Source organism: Stenella coeruleoalba, assembly GCF_951394435.1.
Source record: "Stenella coeruleoalba genome assembly, chromosome: 20".
In the NCBI taxonomy this organism is placed as follows: Eukaryota; Metazoa; Chordata; class Mammalia; order Artiodactyla; family Delphinidae; genus Stenella; species Stenella coeruleoalba.
The window spans coordinates 46609925-46631883 of record NC_137166.1 but is presented as its reverse complement, the minus strand read 5'-3'; the positions used below and the strand labels follow the sequence as shown (position 1 = coordinate 46631883).

The 21959-nt window shown below is 52.5% G+C and overlaps 1 protein-coding gene across 7 annotated transcripts; it reads left to right on the top strand.

Annotated features, from left to right (window-relative positions):
* The first annotated feature begins 111 nt into the window (after window positions 1–111).
* LOC307179477 (uncharacterized protein C19orf47) lies at window positions 112–19081 on the top strand. Of its 7 annotated transcripts, none has more exons than XM_079908683.1 (11): window positions 223–258; window positions 2733–2785; window positions 3644–3841; window positions 4198–4249; window positions 7395–7482; window positions 7595–7709; window positions 9135–9216; window positions 13295–13432; window positions 14961–15110; window positions 16263–16333; window positions 18443–19081. In XM_079908683.1, exons 4-11 carry the CDS (start codon window positions 4231–4233, stop codon window positions 18935–18937), a joined length of 1158 nt encoding a protein of 385 aa, XP_079764809.1. In that variant the 5' UTR covers window positions 223–258; window positions 2733–2785; window positions 3644–3841; window positions 4198–4230; the 3' UTR covers window positions 18938–19081. The 7 variants fall into 7 exon arrangements, with proteins under 7 accessions (XP_079764810.1, XP_079764807.1, XP_079764808.1 ...); XM_079908680.1 differs by having other exon boundaries at window positions 14958–15110; XM_079908681.1 differs by lacking the exon at window positions 2733–2785 and having other exon boundaries at window positions 177–258; window positions 14958–15110.
* The last annotated feature ends 2878 nt before the right edge of the window (window positions 19082–21959 follow it).

Sequence of the window (21959 nt, the reverse complement as noted above, 5' to 3'; positions counted from 1 at the left end):
CTCATTGGCCGCGCTCCTCGCTAGCGTGGGGAGGGGAAGCGCCTGGGAGAGTGCGGGTGGTCACGTGACGGTTGCCGCTGTGCTCTCGCTGGTGGCTACCCCGAGGGCTAGAGCGGCCGCGGGCCGGTAAGTCCGGCTTCCGGCGTTGAGGACGGTGCTTCCGGGGCGGGCAGCCGGGCCGAAGGAGGAGGGTCTGACAATTGGCGCCGCCGGGTGGGAGGGCGGGCGGCGCGAGTGGGCGCGGGCCCAGAGGGCCAGGTGAGGCGCGGGCCGTGGGTGGTGGGACTGGGTTGGATGAGGTGGGAATGAATGGCGCCCGGGGTTCCGGACTCAGTCCTGGCGCCGCTGTGCGACTCGGCTCTTGACAAGCTACTTCTTTCTCTGAACCTCAGTTGCCTCCTCTGTAGGATGGGGATCAGAATCTGGCTATGGCATCCTCTTTATGGGTTGGAGTGAGAAGTCAGCTCGTGCATGTCGGAGCCCCTAGCTCAGCGTCTGGCACACTGCTCACTTGGTTGCTATACTGTTATTGTTTGTATTGTTGATGATGTTTGTACTTGGTGTGGAAGAGCTGGGTGTGGGAGCGTGGAATTGGGAGCCAGCAGATCTCAGTTCAAGTCCTAGCTACACTTTGTGGTAGTGGAACTGTGCCTTCACCTGTCTGAACCTCGTTTTCCTCGTCTATACAACGAAGGCTATTAGCCCCAATATCATAGAGTCATTGTGAGGATGCTGATGAAATGTGCGTGTAAACTCCTTAGCATAGGACCTGACAGTAGAGAGCAGGAGCTCAGTAGATTGGGACTATAATAAAAATGATTCTGAGAGTCATTGGTGTAGATGGGACTTGCAAGGAAGAGAGGAGGAAGGAAGCTCAGAGACGGCGATAGGAAAAACTTGGAATCTGGAGCTGGGCAAATCGACATCCCTCCACTTACTATTTGATAAGTTATGCCAAATCCCTTAGTATTACGTTTTCCGTTTTCTTTAAAACTGATGCATTTTCCTCCAGTCAGTTCATTTGAGAAAGAAAATTTGTATTGCTTTGTTAATGGAAAACTAGCATTTTGGCCGTGAGAAGAAGGAAAACTTAACCTGAACTCCAATGGAAGCAGTACGGTCTATTAAATTGTAGACAGAAACTGAAAGAATTGAAAAGGGGATAACTTGTACTATTGTGGTTCTATGTTGTCAGATCCCATGGACCCTGTTGAGTTATACTCTGTTCTCAGCTCACACTTTGCATATGACTGACATCAGCTTAGTGACTGTCCTACCCTTTTCCTGACTCACTTAAGATTTATTTAATGCACATGTACAAAACCTACTGAACATTGTTCTAAGGGCTTGGCGTTTGTAAACTCTTTTAACCCTGCTAAGCACTTTAAGAATAGATATGCTTATCCTTCTTTTTTTTTTAATTGAAGTATAGTTGATGTACAATAACTCCTATCATTGTTATTTTATGGTTGAAGGGAGTGAGATCCAGAAAGGTTAAGCCACTTGCCCCAGAGTCAGGGTTAGGAAGTGGTAAACTCAAGATTTGGAGCCAAGCCTTCTAAGGGCTTAGGATGAAGAGTCTAGTGCATGGTGATTATTTGAATTGCGGGAGCTGTCATTTTTCTGTTATTGTTAATGTTATATAATCTTCACTGTGCTGGAGATGGGCTTTTGGTGGTGGAGAGAGGACACTTGAGTCTAGCAGGGAATTCTGCAGTTATAGTGGGAGGATACCAGTACTTAGAGCCTCCTAGTCAGTGTTAACTGAAACTTTGCAAAGACAGACAGACCACAGTGCCTGGCTCATAGTAATCCCTTGACCAGTGTTAATCATAGCCACTGACGGACTTGGGTTCAAACCCTGGCCCTGTAGTTACTTGCTGTGTGACCTCGGACCTGCCACTCTAATCTGTAACTTGGAGATCACTTTTACTTTTTACCGTGGGTGGTTGTGGGGAGTCACTGAGATGTGAACATATTCAGTGCCTGGCACGTAAACATTCAGCAGGAGCTACTGCATGGGCATTGGAATCAGGGAGAACTTGTTTTTGAGTCCTGGTAAAGTGCTTGCTAGATGTGGCATTTGGCAAATGACTGCACCACAATGAGTTGGTTTTTTCATTGATTAAAATGGGGCTAATTATAGTCCTCACTCATGAGGAGGTTGTGAGGCATCAGTGTGATGCCTGGCATTGGTCCTGGTGCATAGATAGTGCCTGGTGTGTGAAATGCTGTTGTTCTGTCTAACTCACTGAAGCCTCTCCGTGCCTTTTGCTCTTTGAGAGATGTTGGTTGTATTGTCTTTGTCCAGTGGTAAAATCCCAAAGGGAAAAGGGATATTAGGAGCCGAGTACAGGGTGAAGTGATGTGCGTGGTCATGTTCATCATCCTACTTGGGAGTAGAGGAGAGAGCCTCACATCTGGGGACTTTGGGAAGGCTTCACAAAGCAGGTGGCAGCCAATCAGAGTGATGGAGAGCTTGCCAGGAGGACAGGAGGAGCAAGCATTCCAGGCACAGGTGACGTTCTGTGTGAAAAGTGGGTGGCAGGCAAAGCACTTGGGTGTCAGAGGGAAAGCTGGGGTGGGAGGCTGGGGGAATAAGAAGAACCAGCACTTCTAGAGCAGGTACTTAGTATACACCAGGCACTCTTGAGCGCTTTGTACATAGAAACTCATCTAGCCCCACAGCAGTCCTCTAAGGCAAGTAATGTTTGTACCATCCCGGTTTACAGATGGGGACACTGAGGCCCGACTGGTGAAGTCCCTTGCCAAGGTCACACAGCTAGTAAGTGGTAGAGCCAGATTTGAATCCTGCAAGTCTGGTTCCAGAGTCCTTACTCTTGTACTATCTCTGTGATACCATCAGAATTGTTGGTGAGGGGGGACGGGAACGGGCAGATTGTATGTGATGGTAAACAGAAAGGTGCTGGACAGTGGGCCTTCTGCACCTGTAGAGGAGGCAGAGGTGGGGTGGGTGAAAAGGATCAGAACTGGGGGCTGGAGTGGGTGGAGGGGAGCAGCGTGAGGGGAGAGGGCAGGGACTGAGAAGAGGCGGGCCAGGTGGGAAGTTTGGGCCGGGGCAGCATGGGACAGGTGGTCGTGGAGTCAGGTAGTGGCGAAGCATCAGGTGAGGAAATGATTTCTGTTAGTTCTCTTTCAACACTGCTGTTCACGTGCAGGAGGAAGTCTCCGTTGGGGCTAATACGTCTTTAACACCTTTCTGGCACCTGCTGATCTTACCCAAGCGAAAACTGGTTTTCCATTTCCGCTCTGGGACCCCCTCCTGACTGGTGCCCCACCCCTCTGCCCTGGCCGCTCTCACTTGCCTCCTTGCTCCCTCCCCTATCCCTGCTGCCCCACGGACATGCCAGATGGGCTCCTGGCTCAGGGCACTGGACTTGCTGTACCTTCTCCTGGAACACGCTTCCTCTGTAAAACTGCATGGCTCACCCCTCCACCTCCTTCAGGCCTCTACATGTCACTTTAGAGAGCTCTTCTCTGACCACCCATTTAGAATTGCAAGCCCTCCCTTCCCGGGCCCTCTGTGTTTTCTCCATAAGGCTAAAGCCTTTCTGACACGTGATATTGTCAAGTGGTTTGCTTGTTTACTCTCTGTCTCCCTGTTTCCCGTGTCCCCACCTAGATGCCAAGCTCTGGAGTTTGTTTGTTTTTTGCTGTGCCTTGCGGCATGTGGGAGCTTAGTTCCCTGACCAGGGATCGAACCTGTGACCCCTGCAGTGGAAGCGCGGAGTCTTAACCACTGGACCGCCAGGGAAGTCCTCAAGCTCTGGTTTTTGTTAACCTCAGTATTCCTGGCTCCTAGAACAGTGCCTCACACACAGTAGGTTCTCAGGAAAGAGTTTTTGAGTGGGTGAATGAATGGGTATTTATGGTTAAGGTCTTGGGCAGGGGGTGTCTTTTTTTCTGTCCCTCTCTTATTCCAGCCAGAAACTTGTGAGGTGTGTGGGAATGGAGATGTGGACATTTGCTGCCCCTGGGCCTTATCCGAGGCAGGAGTGATAGTTGTGGTGACAGCTCTGCCCCAGGCTGACTTCCTGCCAGCTGCTCCAGGCTATTCCTGGGCTGTGAGCCCCCAGCCCAGGAACTCTCCCCTGGCAGGCAGACAGGCAGCGAGAGAGGGACGGACACTTAGCCGGCGGCGACTCATGGGTGCTCTCCCCTTGTTCTCTCATGCAGGCTCCAGGGAGCAGAGTGAAGGCGAGGGAGACAATGGTCTCTGTAACTATGGGTGAGTCTTTTCTCTGGGGCCCCCTCTCCCCTCTGCCCTTTCTGAGGTATGACCTTGGTGGGGGGGGCAGGCTGGGGGAGGGAGGGCTGGTCACTGGCAGGAACAGCTGTGCTCCGGGGAACGCGGAGGGAGGGCCAGGGCCTGCCCAGGGCCTATCCACCTCCGCTCTGTATCTGGGCCTGCTGACAACGTATTTTGGCCATAAAGAACTTCAGGCCATAAAGTCCTGAAGTCCAGCAGATTTCTCATATGACCTCTCAGAGCCTCGATTTTCTCACCTGTAAAATGGAGATAGTAACATCCTGGGATGTTGTAAGGATTAGGAGGTTATTGCATGTGAAACCTTGGGCATGGTTCTCAGCAAATGTTATAGCTGTTATTACTCTCATGAGCTTTATCACCACATTCTCTTCGAACTCTGTACTTGGGGATTGCCAAAGCACAGAGATTACCAGCTGGTAGCTTTTAAATTTTTGGAGATTTGTACATATAGAAGAGTACGTAAAACATATTTGTGTGGTCATAAGAGCAATTAAAAAGCAAACGTCTGAGTGCATCCTTTATGATTCTATTTATGTAAAGCACAGAAGCAGGCAAAATCAATCTGTGCCGCTGGAAAGTGTTGACTGCCCTTGCGAGGCAGGGAGAAGTGACTGCCTGGGGAATGTGAGGCAGGAGATGCTTCTGGAATGTTGGAAATGTTTCATTTCTTGATCTGGGGACTGGTTACATGGGTATGTTGGTTTATGAAAATGTATCGACTTGTGTGTACTTTTGTGGGTGAACATGATAGTTCAATAAAAAGGTTTTAAAAAAGCACCCCCCCTCTAACCACCGTCCAGGTCAAGAACTAGAATACTGCCTGCCCCCCTGAGGGCTCCAACCCAATCATACACCCCCTCCCTCCTCCAGATGGAATAAACCACTATCTTCTCTTTGTGATAATCTCTCCTTACCTTTCTTATAGTTGTACCACGAATGAAAACATTCCTATAGACTTGGTTTTGAACTTACGTGAATGCAGTCGTGCCGTGAGGTCTTCCGTGTCTGGCTTCTGTTGCTCAGCGCAGTGTCTGAGTCATCTCTGGTGCTGTGTGTAGCTGCAGTTCTTTGCTTTGCACTGCTCCGTAGTATTTACTGTGTGAGCAGCCACCATTTGTCTGTCGATGCTATTGTCAGTGGATATTGCATTGTTTCTGGGTTGCAGACAAGCTGCCGTGAATCTTCTAGTGCATGTCTCCTGGTGTGTACAGCAAGCCACTCCTCTGAGTCCAAGACACACATCGTGGCCCATATTAATATTTCTGAAGTGGGGGTTCATCTTACAGCTGGTGCTTGTGATCATTTAATTGGCAGCATATTTTCCTCCTTAGTAGGACACGAAATGATGGTGAGGACCAGACAGGAGGACTTTTGCCGTTCCTTGACGTTGCTTCAGGCAGCTAGCTACCCCCAACCTATGTGGTGTTTTTCCTCCCCTTAATAACAGCTTAATTGAGAGGCAGTTCACATTTCATACAATTCACTGAAGCGTACGAGTCAATGGTCTTTATATTCTGTGTTCGCAGAGTTATGCAACTGTCACCACAATCAATTTCAAAATATTTTCATCACTCCCCGCAAAACCCGAATACCCATTAGCATTCACTCCCCCCTCCCCCCTGCTCTCCCACCCAGTCCCTGGCAGCCACTCATCTACTTTCTGTCCCTATAGATCTCTACAGATTTACCTCTTCTGGACATTTCACATAAATGGAACTATTGTGTGGTAGTTTTTGACACTTAGACCAAAGGTGCCTGCTTTTGGCTAAGGGAACCCAGGGCCCCATGCCTGGACAGGTGAATAGTGCCTGTGAAAAGTAGAAAAAGGTCCGCCTTTCCTCTGGGCTGCTGGAGGATGTCCTGAGGGCATGAGCTCCTCACTTGCCTCAGGCCCAGGGGGACTGGCCTGCGGCTGGGTGGGCAGGGGCCTCTTCGGGAGGGGATGCGCCTGAGCCCCCTACCCCCCACCCATGCAGTGTCTCATCCAGAGTGTGTCTCTTTCCCTGCTCTGAGCCTCAGTTGTCTTACCAGCAAAACGGGCATAGTAACACCGAATTTCTTCTTATCTAAAATAGCATGGATTGTTGGATGTACTGTTATGTACCCTGAGAAAGATAAAGAAAAAAATGTTGCCAATTAAATTGTGGCACACCATCAATTGTGAGGTAAATCCTAGTTTCAGAGATATTAAAATGTGAAAGAAAAGTTCTCCTTGGAACCAATGATCGTCTCTAACACCTGGCCTGACAGGTCAGGGTCAGTTTGAAGGTCACACCCAAGAGGCCAGGAAAGAACTTTGGAAGCAATCAAGCTACATGGATGGGGTCTGCCTGGTCTTGGCTCCATGTGTAGCGGTGGCATCATCATCACCATTATCCCCTTCATCATCATCATCATCGTGATGGCTGCAGTGGGTTGAGGACATCCTCTGGGCCATGTGCCACTTAGAGCCCTTTTTGTGGACTTCCTCTTTAGTCTGCACGATGACCAAGGACATCAGTGCTGTTATCACTAGAATGTCAGCTCCATGAGGAAAGGGACTCTGTCTTGTGCCCTGCGGTATCCCCAGTGCCTAGAGGAGGACCTGGTGTGTGGGTTGCTTCTGACACCCAGGGGTCAGCTCTGCAACCCTTCTTTCCATCCACCTATGAACCCTGTCACCCTCGGGGCCCGCACCTGCTGATGGGGACCTGGATGGAGAACCCAGAGTCCTGGCTCCCCCAAACCAGTCATTGGCCAAGCATGGGGGGGTGATTGCTGCGGGTCACGCTCCAGAGCAGGGCAGAGCTGCAAGGAGAAGGGCGGTATGGAAGCACAGGGCCTTGGGAAGTCTGCTTCTTGTTAACAGGGTGGCCTGGGGAGGGTCCCCCGACCTCTCCCTGCCTCAGTTTCCTCACTGGCAAAATGCGGGCGTCAATGCTGCCTAACCCACAGGGCTGTCAGGCCGGCTTAGTTCCGTCGTATATGCAGAGCTCTCAGGCCCAGGGCCTGGCGTTTGATGAGCATTTAATTTGCGGGAGCTGCTGCTGTTGTGGTTTGCTGCTGCTCTTCTCTAAGGAGAGTAACGTGAATAATGAGCCCTGTCTATGCCCCCACCCCCCAGCCACTTCCGAGTGGATCCAGTTCTTTAAGGAAGCCGGCATTCCTCCGGGACCTGCTGTCAATTACGCAGTGATGTTTGTGGATAACAGGTAAGGCTGCCGAGGGGACGGGGCTGAACCTGGGGAAAGGAGGGGAGTCAGGGGGCTGGCTGGCCCACCCACCCTGGCCCACTGTGGCCTCCCTGCCGACCCTCCCCTGCAGGATCCAGAAGAGCATGCTGCTGGATCTCAACAAGGAGATCATGAATGAGCTGGGCGTGACTGTGGTGGGCGACATCATTGCCATCCTCAAGCATGCCAAGGTGGTGCACCGCCAGGTGGGTGCTCCACTGGACCCCTCTGTCCCTGGATTTAGGGTGGGGTAGGGGGGCAGTGGCAGAGCCGACTGGAGGCTTGGAAGTAAAGGTAGGCAGACTGGATTCCAAGGCTGGTTCCACTGTTTGCTGTGTCACATCGGGCATGTTGCCCAACCTCTCTGAACCTTACTTTCTCCACCTGTAGGATGTACGTAGGCAAACCAGTTTCGCAGGAGGGTTGTGAGTACTAAGTTATATAAAGCCCTAGGACAGTGTAAACAGCAGGCCGCAGTAGGGGCTCGCTTTAAGTATTATTATTACTAGTTTTCATCTTCCTCATGATAGTTATCCGTACCAGGACTCTTTCTCTGTCCCCAGAACAGGAGCTCTCTATGTGGGACCCAGTGGTGGCTTGGCCAACAACATGGTGGTTCCCTTCTTGGCCCTTCTGCTTACAGTGACCTTGGACTAGTGATTTCACCTCCCCGAGTCTCTGAAACAGGCTTTTCACACAGCCCTGCTGCATGGGGTCGCTGTGGCCATTTACCAGAGGGTGTATGTGGCATCAAGTGCCAGGCCTGGAGTGAAGAGCTCGTTTAGTTACGATAGTTAGCGCTTACCAAGCACTTGCCGTGGCCTGTCAGGCCCTGTCTTCGTCCTCTACGAATATGAGCTCACTTACTCCTCCCTCCGCTTGACTGAGAAGGAAGCTTGCTTCAGAGCTGCGCTCTCCAGCACTCCACTTTACCGAGTGATGGCAGCTGGGCTTATTCTCGTCAATTTTAGTAGCTCCCTCCATCCCAGGGACAGGCCTTCGTCTGTCCACCATCCAGGGCAAGACCCCGCAGCGAGGGCTTTCTCAAGCCAGGGACGTTAGCTGAGTTATCACGGAGGTCACTGAGCAAAACGATTTCTTTAAACTTTTAAATTTGAGACCAATTTTAGATTTATAGAAAAGTTCCAACAGTCGTACAGAAAGTTTCTGTACTTCCTGCACCCAGCTTCCCTTAATGTTAACATCTTCCATAGCCATGGTCCATTTGTCAAAACTAAGAAATGGACATTAGTAGTATGCTATTGTTAACTAAATTATAGACTATTTGGATTTCATTAGATTTTCCACTAATGTCATTTTTCTGTTCCAGGATACCACATGGCATTACTTCTCACGTCTCCTTAGTCTCTTTTGATTTGGGACAGTTTCCTAGTCTTCCCAGGTTTTTGATGACCTTCACAGTTGTGGAGAGTACTGGTCAGGTGTTCTGTAGCAGCATGTCCCTCAGCTTGGGTGTGTCTGATGCTTCATTATGATTAGGAGGGAAATGTTTTGAAAGCACTAACAGCTCAGGCTCTGATTCCCCGAGTTTTGCTCAGATATCTGGGTTCCCTCTTCCGCCAGCTTATGCCCCTGTCCCCATGGTAACCGGGCACCTGTTTTCTTTACAGGACATGTGCAAAGCTGCCACTGAATCGGTGCCCTGCAGCCCCAGCCCCCTTCCAGGCGAGATTCGCCGAGGCGCCTCTAGCGGTGAGTCCCATGTGTTCAGGCCTCCTTTCCTTCGGCAGTGGAGTTCGCAGAGGTGGAAGCAAAGGCATCCGAGGCTCTCGTCTCTTAGGTAGTGAGTGGCTGTATATACAGTGGATTTTCGTTTGTGGTCATTCCATTCTACACAGCCACTGCGAACACCGAGTCAGTGAATACTGAATCACTTCTCCCAGGGGAATACGGGGTCACCACGTTTTCATCATCTGACCAATACACAACTTTATTTATGTGTGTTTCTGTTCCAAGACACCTTATTTAATATATGGTGTTGATTCATAAACATTGAACTCACAGCCCGCAGCACTAAAACTGCCTGAACGAAGCTTATTGAACGCACGTATTTTTTCCATAAGGCACATCCCAGCCTTCTTGAACTTGGGACACTAGACAGCACCTTATCACCATGCTTGGGGGCCATTTTAAACAGCAAAATCACTAACAAAAAGCACAAAGATGTGAAAATAGCAATAAGGAGACCGTAAATAGACTGTGGCACTAAATAGACTTGTTTACTAAGTGAGAGCTGCAACAGGAAGGCAGAGCGTCGCCTTGTTTGACCTCAGTTGGGAACGTGTGTTGGGCGACTCAAGTGTTTTGCCTCTCTGTGCATGTCTGTGAATGACCACAGAGCAGCACGAGTATTCGTTTTGAGGTTACGAATAAATTTGTGAACAGGCGAATTTACAAAATGGAATCTGAATGGTAAGAATCAACTGTGTTTATACTTTTGTTTTTTTCAGCAGTGTGACACTTAAAAGATTTAACATACGTATTGATTAGCTTTTGCTGCTTAACAAGCCACCGCAAAACTGGCTTAAACACAGACTTTTTAACAAAAATTTTTATTGAAATATAGTTGATTTACACTGTTGTGTTAGTTTCAGGTATACAGCAAAGTGATTCAGTTATACACACACACACACACACACACTCACACACATATATATCTTAGTTCCCTGACCAGGGATCGAACCCGTGCCCCCTGCAGTGGAACGAAAGCTCAGAGTCCTAACCACTGGACCGCCAGGGAATTCCCTATATATATGTTCTTTTTCCAGATTCTTTTCCATTATAGGTTATTATAAAACAGTGAATATAGTTCCCTGTGTTACACAGTAGGGCCTTGTTGGTTATCTACTCCATATATAGTAGTGTGTATATTTGAATCCCAAACTCCTAAATTATCCAGCCCCCCCCGCCCTTTCCCCTTTGGTAACTATAAGTTTGTTTTCTCTGTCTGTGAGTCTATTTCTGTTTAGTAAATAAGTTCATTTGTATCATTTTTTTAAGTCTGTCTGATTTACTTCACTTAGTATGATAATCTCTAGGTCCATCCATGTTGCTGAAAACACAGACTTTTATTTCTCGTGGTTCTGTGACTTGGCTGGTCACTTCTGCTCCGGGACAGCTCAGCTGATCTCAGTGGTCACTTGGCAGCTCCTAGATCTCTTGATCTAGGATGGCCTCCCTCACACATCTGATGGTTGGCTTGGTGTCATCTGGGCCAAAAGAGGTGACTTGGCCACACGTCTCTCATTATCCAGCAGGCTAGCCCAGGCTCATCTACACCGTGGTGATTGAAGGGTTCCCAAAAGCAGCATGAGAAGGCAGGACCCAATGTGCAAAGCACCTCTTACGTCTCTGCTTGTGTAACATTTGCTTCTGTCCCATTGGCCAAAGCCAGTCACATGGCTAGGCCCAGCATCAGTGTGGTCAGGGCCTACCCAAAGGCATGGACGAAGGGAAGTTGAACAAATTGGGTTCGTTTCTGCAGTGATCCCTCTCAACTGACATACAGAAAAGGGTTCCGATGACAGAGGGGCAGCTGAATGACTTTTCACAAATGGAGCACGCATGTAGCCTGCGGCGTCCAAATCCAGAAACAGAAAAGATGACTGACATCACTCACCACCTCTCAAGGGTATCCACTGCCCTGATTTCTAACAGCTTTGGTTAGTTTTGCCAATCTTTCAAACCTATATAAATGTAAGCAGGTAGTATGTACTTTTTTTTTGCCATTTTTGAGTCTCTTAAATAGTTTAAAATAAGTTTAAAAAATTAAAACAAAAATACTAATGGAGAAAATAGGCAGTTAAAAGAGTAGGGGAAACAGGCACAGATGGAAAAGGGTGGAGAAGAGTACCCCAAAACATTCCGGTCACTTGTGTACACTTTGTAATATTGAACATGTGTGTCCGCACTGGGAGGAACAAAGAACAGTTCGTTGTACTCTGGCGTCTGACTGCAACTCAGCTTCAGTGGCTCACAGACAGAGCTGTTTCCCCTCCACCCAGGTGATGCTTACCTGGCGTGAGAAAACACCATATCCCTTTTAAGCAAGACCTTGCCCTCTGTGGCCATTGCAAGAGGCAGGCCGTCTCAACTGCTTATGTTTTGTAGCAGAAAATCCCGATCGTGTTGCATTTGGCCTGTCAGAGTGCTGTGAGTGGAGGCTCTGGGCGCAGATTCCACACAGCCACTCAACAGAAAGCCACTCCTGGGAATTCCCTGGCGGTCCAATGGTTAGGACTCGGCGATTTCACTGCCGGGGCCCGGGCGAGGCCAAAAAAAAAAAAAGAAAGCAAGCCACCCCTATCGGGCTGAAGAAGTGTCTTGGGAAGATCACGGGAGGGTGTATGCCAAATCATCAACAGCAGTGAGCAGGCCTGAAAACCGACCATTTCTTCCTGGGTGGTGGGGAGGGAGAAGGTCTCGTTGGGAAGGGCCAATCCCCGGACTTCTGGGTGCCAGCAGTGCTCCCGTTCCTGACCTGGGTGGTGGGTATATGGGAATTGATGTTAAACGATCTGTGTAGGTTTGATGTCTTTTTCTGTCTGCTGTAGTTATAGTTTAAAAAGTAACCAAGCAATATGGAATTATAATCAGGTGTTGAGGGTCATTATGGGGGACTTTAGGAGGCTTTGAGAGACAGCACATGGCAGAAAGAGAGAAGGCTTTTTTGGGGGTAGGTAGGACAAAATATCAAAGTCTGAAAGCCATTGTGGGGCGGGGGTTGGTGCTGGGCCTGCTGAGCAAGCGATAGTAGCGTGAAGGTTCCCCCTCTCCCCTCCCTGCAGGGCTTCCCCAAGAGCTCAGCAAACCCGTACTCTGAAGCTAGCAGCAGCTGCACCTGGAGACACAGTCCGTCTCCTCCCCCCGCTGGAATTGGCCCTCCAGTCTGCTCGCTGTAGCCCACCTTGCACCCTGGGACATCCCTTCTCCTGCTCCACAGAATTCAGGGGGGCCAGAGACTGCTTTCCAACCCTGAGGGAGGTCACCTCTTTTCTTGCCCCAGCCCAACTGGAGCCAGACCCACATTGCCCAGGGCCCTAGCTGAGTGACCCCACTCCCCGAGTCTCAGTTTCCTCATCTATAAAATTGGTTTACAGTGAAGCCTGTCTAGTAGGGGTGTTGGGAGGTTCGGTGACCATGTTCATCTTTTCAGTAGATGTTTACTGAAGACCTGTGAAGTACCAGAAACTGTGGTTGGCACTGGGGATACAGCGATAAACAGACAGTGTCTCCTCTGTGTTATTATAAGTACAGTCTTGTGGGAGAGTCTACCAGTAAACAAACAAATGTAATTTTCATGTCAAGCAGTAATAAGGGCAGGGAAGTATTCTCTGAGGAGATGCCGTCTGAGAGGAGACCTGAACGCAGAGACAGAGCAAGCCCATTGCTACGGGGGGAGCTGCACGCCAGACCTATGAACAGCAAAGTGCCCTGAGTGGGCGTGTACTTGCTGAGCGAGGAAGATCCTGGAGGCCAGCGTGGTGGAGGGAGAGGGGAGGGAAATGCTCAGTGCAGGGCTGGGTAACTGATAGGTGAAGTGTGCTAGGAACCCATCTGGTCTGGGGCCTCAGGAAAGGCCCCCAGGGCAGGGAGGGGCGGGCTAGTTACTGGGAAGACAGGCCCACCCCAAGCATGCCTGCCTTGACAGTGCAGCCACAGGGTGCCTCTGGCTGCCCTATCCCCATGCTGCGGTCCCAAGGTTGCCTTCCCCATCCTGACCCCTTCCCAGGGCCCCGCCCCACTGGACTCTCCTCTTTCCTCCTGGCAGCCGCCTCCCGGATGATCACCAACAGCCTGAACCGAGACTCCCCACCTGGCACTCCCCCCAGGCGGCCGGACACCAGCACCTCCAAGATCTCTGTCACTGTGTCCAACAAGATGGCAGCAAAGAGTGCCAAGGCTGCCGGTGAGGGGACTCAGGCAGGTGGTGGGAGGAGCTGGGGGCGAATGTGGGTTGGCAGACGGTATTTGGGGGACGTGCTCCCAACGTTGCAGGGTGCTTTGGAGGCTACAAGGTGTCCAGAGTGTTCAGACTTGGTCAGATCACTGCACCTCTGTGGGCCTCACTGTAGAAGGGGGCTGGTGACACCCGCCCCAGAGGATGGTTGGAAGCGCTCGAGATGGTGTCCTTAAGCGTGGGTGCACTGCAGTTCTCATGCGGTGGCTGTTTCAGTCTTTTTGTACTTCTTATTTTATTGTGGTAAGAACACTTAACGTGAGCTCTACCCTCTTCACAAAATTTTAAGTGTACAGTACAGTATTGTTGACTATGGGTGGTTCAGTCTTTTTTAACAGATGGTCACTGAGCCCCGCAGTGGTGCCCGGCCCTGTGCTTGATGCCTGGGGTCAAAGGTAAAGAAGCTACCTTTCCTCTTAGCGGCCAGAGGGATCCTTTAAAACCTTCAATCTGATCCTTTCACACCCTTGTCTAGAACTCTCCAGGGCTTCCCATTGTTCCACTAATAAGGTCATCTTCCCCCATGGCCTTACTGGGCCCTGCGACACGTGGGTTCACATCTCGCTTGCTGCCTCGGTTCCCCTCCAGGCTGCTTCCCGTCGTGGGGCCTTTGCCCTGATGTTCCCTTCTCCCACACCTTCCTCTTCCACAGACTTTTCCATGCTTGGCTGCCGTTCCTCTTCCAGGTCTCAGCTGGTAAGCTGGGAATGGGACTCCGGCCTTTGGGCTTCCAGGCCCTCCTGTCCATCACACTCTCCTGCCTTTGTTGGACCCATCCCCACAGCAGTGATCTTGGCCCAAGTTGAAACAGAGGCCCAGGGTGGGGGCTTGGCTGTCCTGGCCCCCAGCCCCATCACACCCCGTACACCTCCATCACATGTGCCCCCTTTTGACCACGTGTGTCTGCAAGTGCCTCATCCTCCTTCTGATCTTTCGATTTATGTGCCACGAGCAAGAAAGTTAAAATTCATTTCTAAAGTATTGAAAAGATGGGGAGCCTGGGAGGGACTGGCTCTCTTCAACTCAACACATTTGAGGAGAGTCTTTCTTTTAAATTGAGGTGTAATTTACTTATGCACGGTGCACAGATTGTAAGTATAGACCTTGACTCATTTTTAAAAAGTGATTACACCTGTGAAAGCACCACCTAGATGGCTTTTCCACCACCCAGCAGTTTCCCCATCTGAGGGGATTCTGGCTGGGCTGGGAGGTGAGCCTGCTGGGGGACAGAGGGCCAGAGCCACAGAGAGCCTGGGAGGCCCGCCACAGCCTTCTGCGACCCCACTGTGCCCAGACCCCTGAGTTTCCCGGTGGTTCAGCCAGTGGCCTTGGGGGTGGCTGGGAGGATAAGGGATTCCAGTCAGGTGAAAGCGTGGCGATAAAGGGCACGTGTGTGCCCTTTGCAGGGCGCCCAGCCCCCACCCCAGGAGAACATTCCATCCCAGAAGACGCTCACCACCCCCTCCTCCCCCAGCAGCCCTGGCCCGCCAGGAGGAGGAGAGCTTGACTGGTCCCACCAAGCGGCGCCGGGTCACGGCCGAGATGGAGGGGAAGTACATTATCAACATGCCCAAAGGCACCACTGCCCGGACCCGTAAGATCCTGGAGCAGCAGCAGGCAGCGAAAGGTACTGGCCCCGGTGGGGAGTGGGCGGCACAGACTGTGTTTCCCTTTCGCTGCATCTTGCAGGGTTGGTCACGTCCTACAGGCAGTGGCCCAGAAGCAGGCTCTGATGGGGTCCAGGGGGCCTTGGACGGAGGGGACAGTGATGGTGGCCATAGTAGAGGAGGACGCATCACTGCCTCTGTCTTCTTGTCCTGCCGTTAGCATAGCAGGGCTCCTCGGTGCCTCAGCTGGCGCCTCTTCCCCGAGGGACCGTGGCACGGATTCAGTGCTAGCCTGCCTGTTAAGTGAGTGACTGTGCCTGGCTGAGGGCAGGTGCCCAAGACAGTAGGAACCGTCGTTACGAGCCAGAGGTGTCTGGTTGAGATTCAGTCCACAGCTGGGATTTGAATCTGGTGGTACAGAGATGGTCTTCCTTACAGTGTTCCATTTAGGATATTGTAAACGTTCTCATGGAAAAACATCCAGCGATGCAGAAGCATGTACAGTAAGAACAAACTCTCTCCCCTCACTCCTGTATCCCACACGTATTGTTGACCTTTCCAGACCAGCATCTATGAATGTAAATGCATCTGTTTGTACAGTTACACATATCCAGGCATTTTTTTCTTTTTAAGCACAAATAGCATTGTCCTGTATGTATTGTTCTGTAACTTTTTTACTGAAGATCTTTTCATCTTCATTCTTTTTAATGGTCGTTGAATATTTTCGTAGTACTTCTGTGCTGTAGTCTAGTAAGCATTCTCCTGTTAGTGGCTTTTTAGGCTGTAACTTAGGGAGAGCATTACCATTCATCAGGTTCTCTGAGAGGCCCATGGCCCCCAAAATAGGGAAAGGAACCAGAAGGGATTAAGAACTCTTCCCGCACATACACTTCATGAATTGGTACTAAGGTGTGAGGACCGGAAGTGTCCATTTTAGTTGATCCTTCCCACATTTGGCACTAGCCAGAAGTGTGTGGGTTAAGGTCAGTGTTAGCCGACAACATAGACGTAAAACCTAACTGGGCCCAGTCGGTGCCTGCTTGGACCAGAGCTGCCTGGGGTCTGGGCTGGCTGTGTCGACCCCTCCCTGTCTGCACGGCGGTGCTCAGCCAGGCCTGGGCCCCCAGGGGCCACCCAGCAGGCGCTGGCTCATGGCCTCACTTCCCTCCCAGGTCTCCACAGGACGTCTGTGTTTGACCGCCTTGGCGCCGAGACCAAGGCAGACACGACGATGGGGAATAAAGTGAGTTGGAAATGGGGGAGCCACTGGGGACTCTCAAATTCTTGTCTTCCCTGGGTGTTGTTCCTGGCATTTCCCACATACATCTCACCCTGTCTCACCCACCTTTCCAGGCCCAGTGCCCTTCTCTGCACTGGTGGCTTCCCTGTCTGTCTTCTATCCCGACCTCTCTCCCGATTTCCAGCCCCGGGGGTCTGGCAACTCATGGATGCCGCCCTCGGACCCCTCCCACCACCATGTCCCCAAACTGTCCTCAGCATCTTTCCCCAAAGCAAAACGTCCCCTGGGCCCTGTCTCGGGTGCCCCACCGTCCCCACTCCAGGCAGTCTTGAGTCTGATGGGGCCATCTGTCCCCACCTGTCTGCCACCTCTCCCTGCCTGCGTAGGGCAGTGGCCTCCTAGCTGGTCTCCGCACAGCTCCTGTGAACCCCTCCAGCCCTTCGCCCACAGCGGCAGCATGTGCTGCCTCCAGGACAGGCCCTCCCCCCTCGCCCTCGGGAAACCCTTCAGAGGCTTTTCACCACGTGCTCAGGCGCAGCCCGCTCTTCTTCCTCCACCTGCGGTCCCGCAGGCCTAACCACGGCATGTGCTTGGGAGACGCAGCCTGAGCCCACCGCCTGGCACAAATCCGTCTCTGCCACCGCCTGGCTGCATGGCCTTGACTGTGTCACTTAAGCCCTTTGTGCCTCGGTTTCCTCCTCCGTATAGCACCTCACAGCGTGGTCGTGAGGACTGAGTGAGGTGTAGCTGCGTAGCGCGGGGGCTGTCTGGTGCAGTGGTGAGCATCTTTATTTATTTATTTTTAAATTTTTTAAATTTTATTTTATTATTTTTGGCTGCGTTGGGTCTTCGTTGCTACGCACGGGCTTTCTCTAGTTGCGGCGAGCGGGGGCTACTCTTCGTCGTGGTGCGCGGGCGTCTCACTGCGGTGGCTTCTTGTTGCCGAGCATGGGCTCTAGGCGCGTGGGCTTCAGTAGTTGTGGCATGGGGGCTCAGTAGTTGTGACTCGCGGGCTCTAGAGCGCAGGCTCAGTAGCTGTGGCGCACGGGCTTAGTTGCTCCGCGGCACGTGGGATGTCCCCGGACCAGGGCTCGAACCTGTGTCCCCTGCGTTGGCAGGCGGATTCCTAACCACTGCGCCACCAGGGAAGCCCTGGTGAGCATCTTCAAGTGGCACCTTTGAGTAACTCTGGTGGAGCTCTCCAGCTGCCTCTTGTTCCTTGCTCACCAGGGCTCACCCACTCTGGCTTTTTCTCACTGCCTAAATCTCATCATGAGTGTGATAATAGCGCTCAGGATCACGTGGCTTGAAGGTGCAGCCATGGAAAGAGCTTCGCATGTAGTGAGTGTGCCGTAAATATGATTCTTATTCCTGTCTTGGGGACTTAGACGGCACTCTTTACTCTCTTAAACGTTGATGCCTCAGAGGAGGCTGTCCTGAACTCTGAGAGGAGATGAGGCCTCCCTGTACCCTGCTCTCCAGCGCTCCCCTCTCCTCCCAAGAACACTAATTAAGGCTCATGGGATCTTAATTCCCAGGGATTGAGCCTGGGGCCTTGGCAGTGAGAGCGCGGAGTCCTAACCACTGAACCTCCAGGGTATTCCCTCTCGTAATTAGAGAATTACTTGTGCTGTATCCGATGCTGGGTCTGTTTTCCCCACTGGACTGTGAGCCCCCTGAGAGCAAGACCAGGCCTGTCTTGGTCACCACTGGGTCCCCAGCACTGCCCAACACAGGGCCAGGTATTGACCTGGGACTCAGAGAATGTCTGTGGAGCGAATGACCAAATTTGCCTTTTCTGTCACGTTCGCCTGTAGACCTTTGCAAATGGTCTTCCCTTTCGCCTCCCCTCCCGCTCCCTCTTTATTCGACTCACTTCCACTCGGCTTTCAGATCTCATCTCTGATGTCCCTCTCCAGGGAGCCTTCCTCTCCTGGCCTCCTCCAGCTCCCTGGCCTTGCCCTCTCATGACTCTGATCACTGTCTAGTGCTTCACCGATGGGTGTTTTTCCTGACTGTGAGCCCCGTGACGTAGGCACAGATGAGGCAGCTCTCTGTGAATGCATGTTGAGCGACTAAGTGACTCACTTGTCCTGTCTCTGACCTCCACAGCCCACAGGAGTCTTCAGCCGCCTGGGGGCCACCCCAGAGACCGACGAGGATCTGGCTTGGGACAGTGACAACGACAGCAGCAGCTCTGTCCTGCAGTATGCCGGGGTCCTGAAGAAGCTAGGCCGGGCCCCAGCCAAAGCCAGTCCCCAGCCCGCACTAACTGTCAAAGCCAAGGCCACAAGCTCGGTGGCAACGGCCGCTGCCCCAACGCTGCGGCGCCTGGCATTTTCCTCACGACCTGGGCTCGAGAGGAAGCCGGAGTCCCTATCCAAAGTCAGCATCGTCCAGAGACTGGGCAAGGCTGCCCTCGTGCCGGAGGCCCAGGACAGCCAGGTCACGAGCACCAAGAGTAAGTCCTCGGCTGAGGTCAAGGTCACCATTAAGAGGACTCTGGTGGGGCCCCGGGGAAGCAGCTCCAGCGAGGGCCTTGGTGCCCAGATGGACCACGCGGGCACTGTGAGCGTGTTCAAAAGACTGGGCCGCAGGACCTTCTAGCCCAAGGGCGGGGCGCAGGCCCCTCTCCAGCCTCCAGGCTCCATCAGAGTCTTCAGCGAGGGCGCGCGCACGCCCCCTGCCGGCTGCCGGGTGACACTGCTTGTCTCCCTCAGGCATTCCGCCAGCCTGAGCTTCCTGGGGATTCGCCCGGTGTTTCTGAGTCTGAGACGCTCATTGTGGCCCGGCCTTGCCGCTCTGGGACTTTCCCTTTTCTCGCGTCCTCTGTTCTCTCCTCTCTGACCGTGGCCTTGGCAGGACACACTTTTCTACCTCTCCAAGTGCCAAGTGCCCTTTTCCTGTCCTCCATTCCCCATCCTCCCTCTCAGCAACATCTGCTGCCTCAAACCCCGGCTCCGGGCCTCCCTGTCCCCCAGGGTGGGTGTCGTCTGAAGGGGCTCCCGTATCCCCCACCCCCCTGGCTTCCTCACTTCCCTCCCTCCTCTGCCCCCTGCCCCCGATGCTTTGACTTCTCTCTCTCCGTCTCTTCACTCTGTTCATTTCTTTTCTGTTTTCTGTCCCTGTGGCAAGGCCCGACTGTCCGCTGCGTCCTGCCTGACCCTCCTGCACCTCCGGCCTCCCAGCGGCCCCCTCGTCGGCGGCGGTGGCGTCGAGCCTGTAGAGACTGTTAGCCGCCGTCACTCCTAGGCTGGAGGGACCTCCCCAGACCCCAGGCTGCAGCTGGGGCACCTGCCTGGGCATCTTTTTCCCTGAAAGTCGGTGGCGGGTGGTGGGTAAGGGGCACTAAGAAGGGAAGCCAGCACCGAGAGAAGAAAACAGCTATTTTAATATATTTTTGTGACTTTCAGACTGTTTCCCTCCCCTCCTTCAGGGCGAGTCGCAGGACTGTTTTTCTGCATGAAGCATAGTGTGGGCGGGGCACCCACGAAGGGTTGGGCCTCGTCTCTGAGCGTCAAGCTCCCCACATACATAGGTGGGCCGTGTTTTTGCTGCAGGCCCCGAGGTGAAGGGAGTCACGGTCATGGTCATCATCTAGTTGGGCCTCCTCCTCCCCTCGGCAACGCGCAGGGCTTCTGTCCCTCTGCCCTCCCCTTCCACAGATTTCCCCTGTTTCTGCCACTCTGCCTGTGGATGGCTTTCCAGACTGCAGGCTTCATTTGTGTGGGTGCCTGTGGATTTGACCGTTTACCTACTCACCACTGCCCAGCACCTACTCTGTGCCAGGCCTGTTCTAGGAGCTGGGGATCCATCCATGAGCAAGGCAGACAAGTCTCTTCCCGCGTGGCTGACCTCTCTAGCCAGGGAGACAGGCGGTAATCAGTAAACCACAATTTGCCATTTGAACCATTTTTAAGTGTACTGTTCAGGGGGTGCCCAAAGAATTGGAAGGGTGACTGCAAGTGACCAGAGCCTCTTAGATGTTTGGGGCAAGAAGGCCTTTCAGAGGAGGTGACCTGTAGGGTGGCCTGTGTGCAGTTCAGGCAGAGGAAACAGCCAGGGCCGCAGCTCTGAGGCGGGACAGTGAACACGGAGAACACCAGCGTGGCTGGCAGGTGAGTGAGGGGCCGGAGGAATCTGGACCTCCTCCCAAGAGTGCTGAGGAGTCTGGGGGGGGTTAAAGCAGGCAAGTGATGGTCTGAGTTGCCTTTTACGAAGATTGCTTGGGCCACTGTGAGGAGGACAAGTTGCCAGGAAGGCAGGGGCGGAGGCGGGGAGGCAGCGTGGGGAGAGATGGTGGGTGGGGGAGGCAGTGGGTGGACCTTGGGTGCGCTTCGGAAGGGGCAGCAGGACTCTCCACATGGGTGGATTGGAAATTGGGTCAAGGAGAGGGGCTGGATCACACCTAGATGGAGGACTTGAGCATCTAGAGGAAGGTGCTGTCTGTGGAGCCGGCTGGGGTGGGAGGGCGCTGAGCTGTCAGGCGTTGACTGAGAGGTGAGCAGGCTGCTGGGGCGACAGCTTGGGGGGTGCTCAGAGTACAGCCGTGTTCAAAGCTGAGGGCCTGGCGATACCAGCTGGAAAAGGATATAGAGAGAGGAGGGGACCCAGAAGGGAGTCGGGGCCCTTTTCCCATGTAGAGAACAGGATCTGATAAGGAGATTACCAAGGAGTGGGCAAGGGGTTTGGAGGAGAACTCACTGCAGGTAAAGCTGAGATTAGAACTCATCCATTTTTTTGGTTTTGTTTTCATTGTGGTAAAATACACACAACCCAGAATTTCCCGTTTGCACCGTTTTTCAGCGTACTGTTCAGTGGCGCTAAGTACATTCATATTGTTGTATAACCATTACCATCATCCATCTCCAGACCTGTTTTTGTCTTCGTAAGTGATCATCCACTTATTTTTAGGTTTTTAGTAATGTCATTTGGGGAGGCTGCTGTGTGTCAGGCAGCATCCCAAGCACTGGGCCTGTGGTGTGAGGAGCCGGACTTCAGTATGAGGGGCAGTGGTAGAGTGGTAGAGGGAGGACCCATAGACCCCTTTCCTGGTGAGGCCCAGGCCAGACCCTCGTGGACCTTCTGGACCTCAGAAGGACGGCAAAGGACGGCAATGTCAAGAAGATTCCAGAGGCCGCCCTTTTGTGTCAGGGCCACAAGGGGGCGCTCACACATATACACAGGTTTCTTGCTGATCTTCAACTCCTCTTTTTACCGCCCTCCCCTCCCCCCCAGTAATTTCCTTGAGTTCCACTTCATGGATAATTTTAGCAACTGCCAGGGTTAACTGGAAGAGTTCCAGTTACTAAATTTAAGAGCACGGGGTAATTTCTTGATGTGCAATAGGAACTGAAATGATGTAAAAGCACGTATAGCTCACTTCTCACGAAAAGCTGATGAGGTTAGTGGAGTCACTCTTGCTTCCTTCCAGAGGCGCAGAGGGGAACGAACTGCTGAAGTCCTCACCAGCTGGGAAGTGGCAGCCCTGGGCTTGCCATCAGGGAGGTGGCCAGGAGCCTCGCCCTTTAGCCCCTGCCCTGTGCTGCCTCAGCCGCAGGTTTGAGACAAGGCCCTTTTGGAAAGGGGAGGGGAGGGTCATAGGAGAGTGGTTTTGGACTTGCTATAG

Excerpts from the sequence above, each read along its gene's own strand:
- LOC307179477 (XM_079908678.1), top strand. The coding sequence starts at position 7,196 with ATGCGGGCGTCAATGCTGCCTAACCCACAGGGCTGTCAGGCCGGCTTA. Across the intron at positions 13,433-14,957 it reads AAAGAGTGCCAAGGCTGCCG|CAGCCCTGGCCCGCCAGGAG; the intron begins GTGAGGGGACTC and ends CTCCTCCCCCAG. Across the intron at positions 16,334-18,442 it reads ACACGACGATGGGGAATAAA|CCCACAGGAGTCTTCAGCCG; the intron begins GTGAGTTGGAAA and ends TGACCTCCACAG.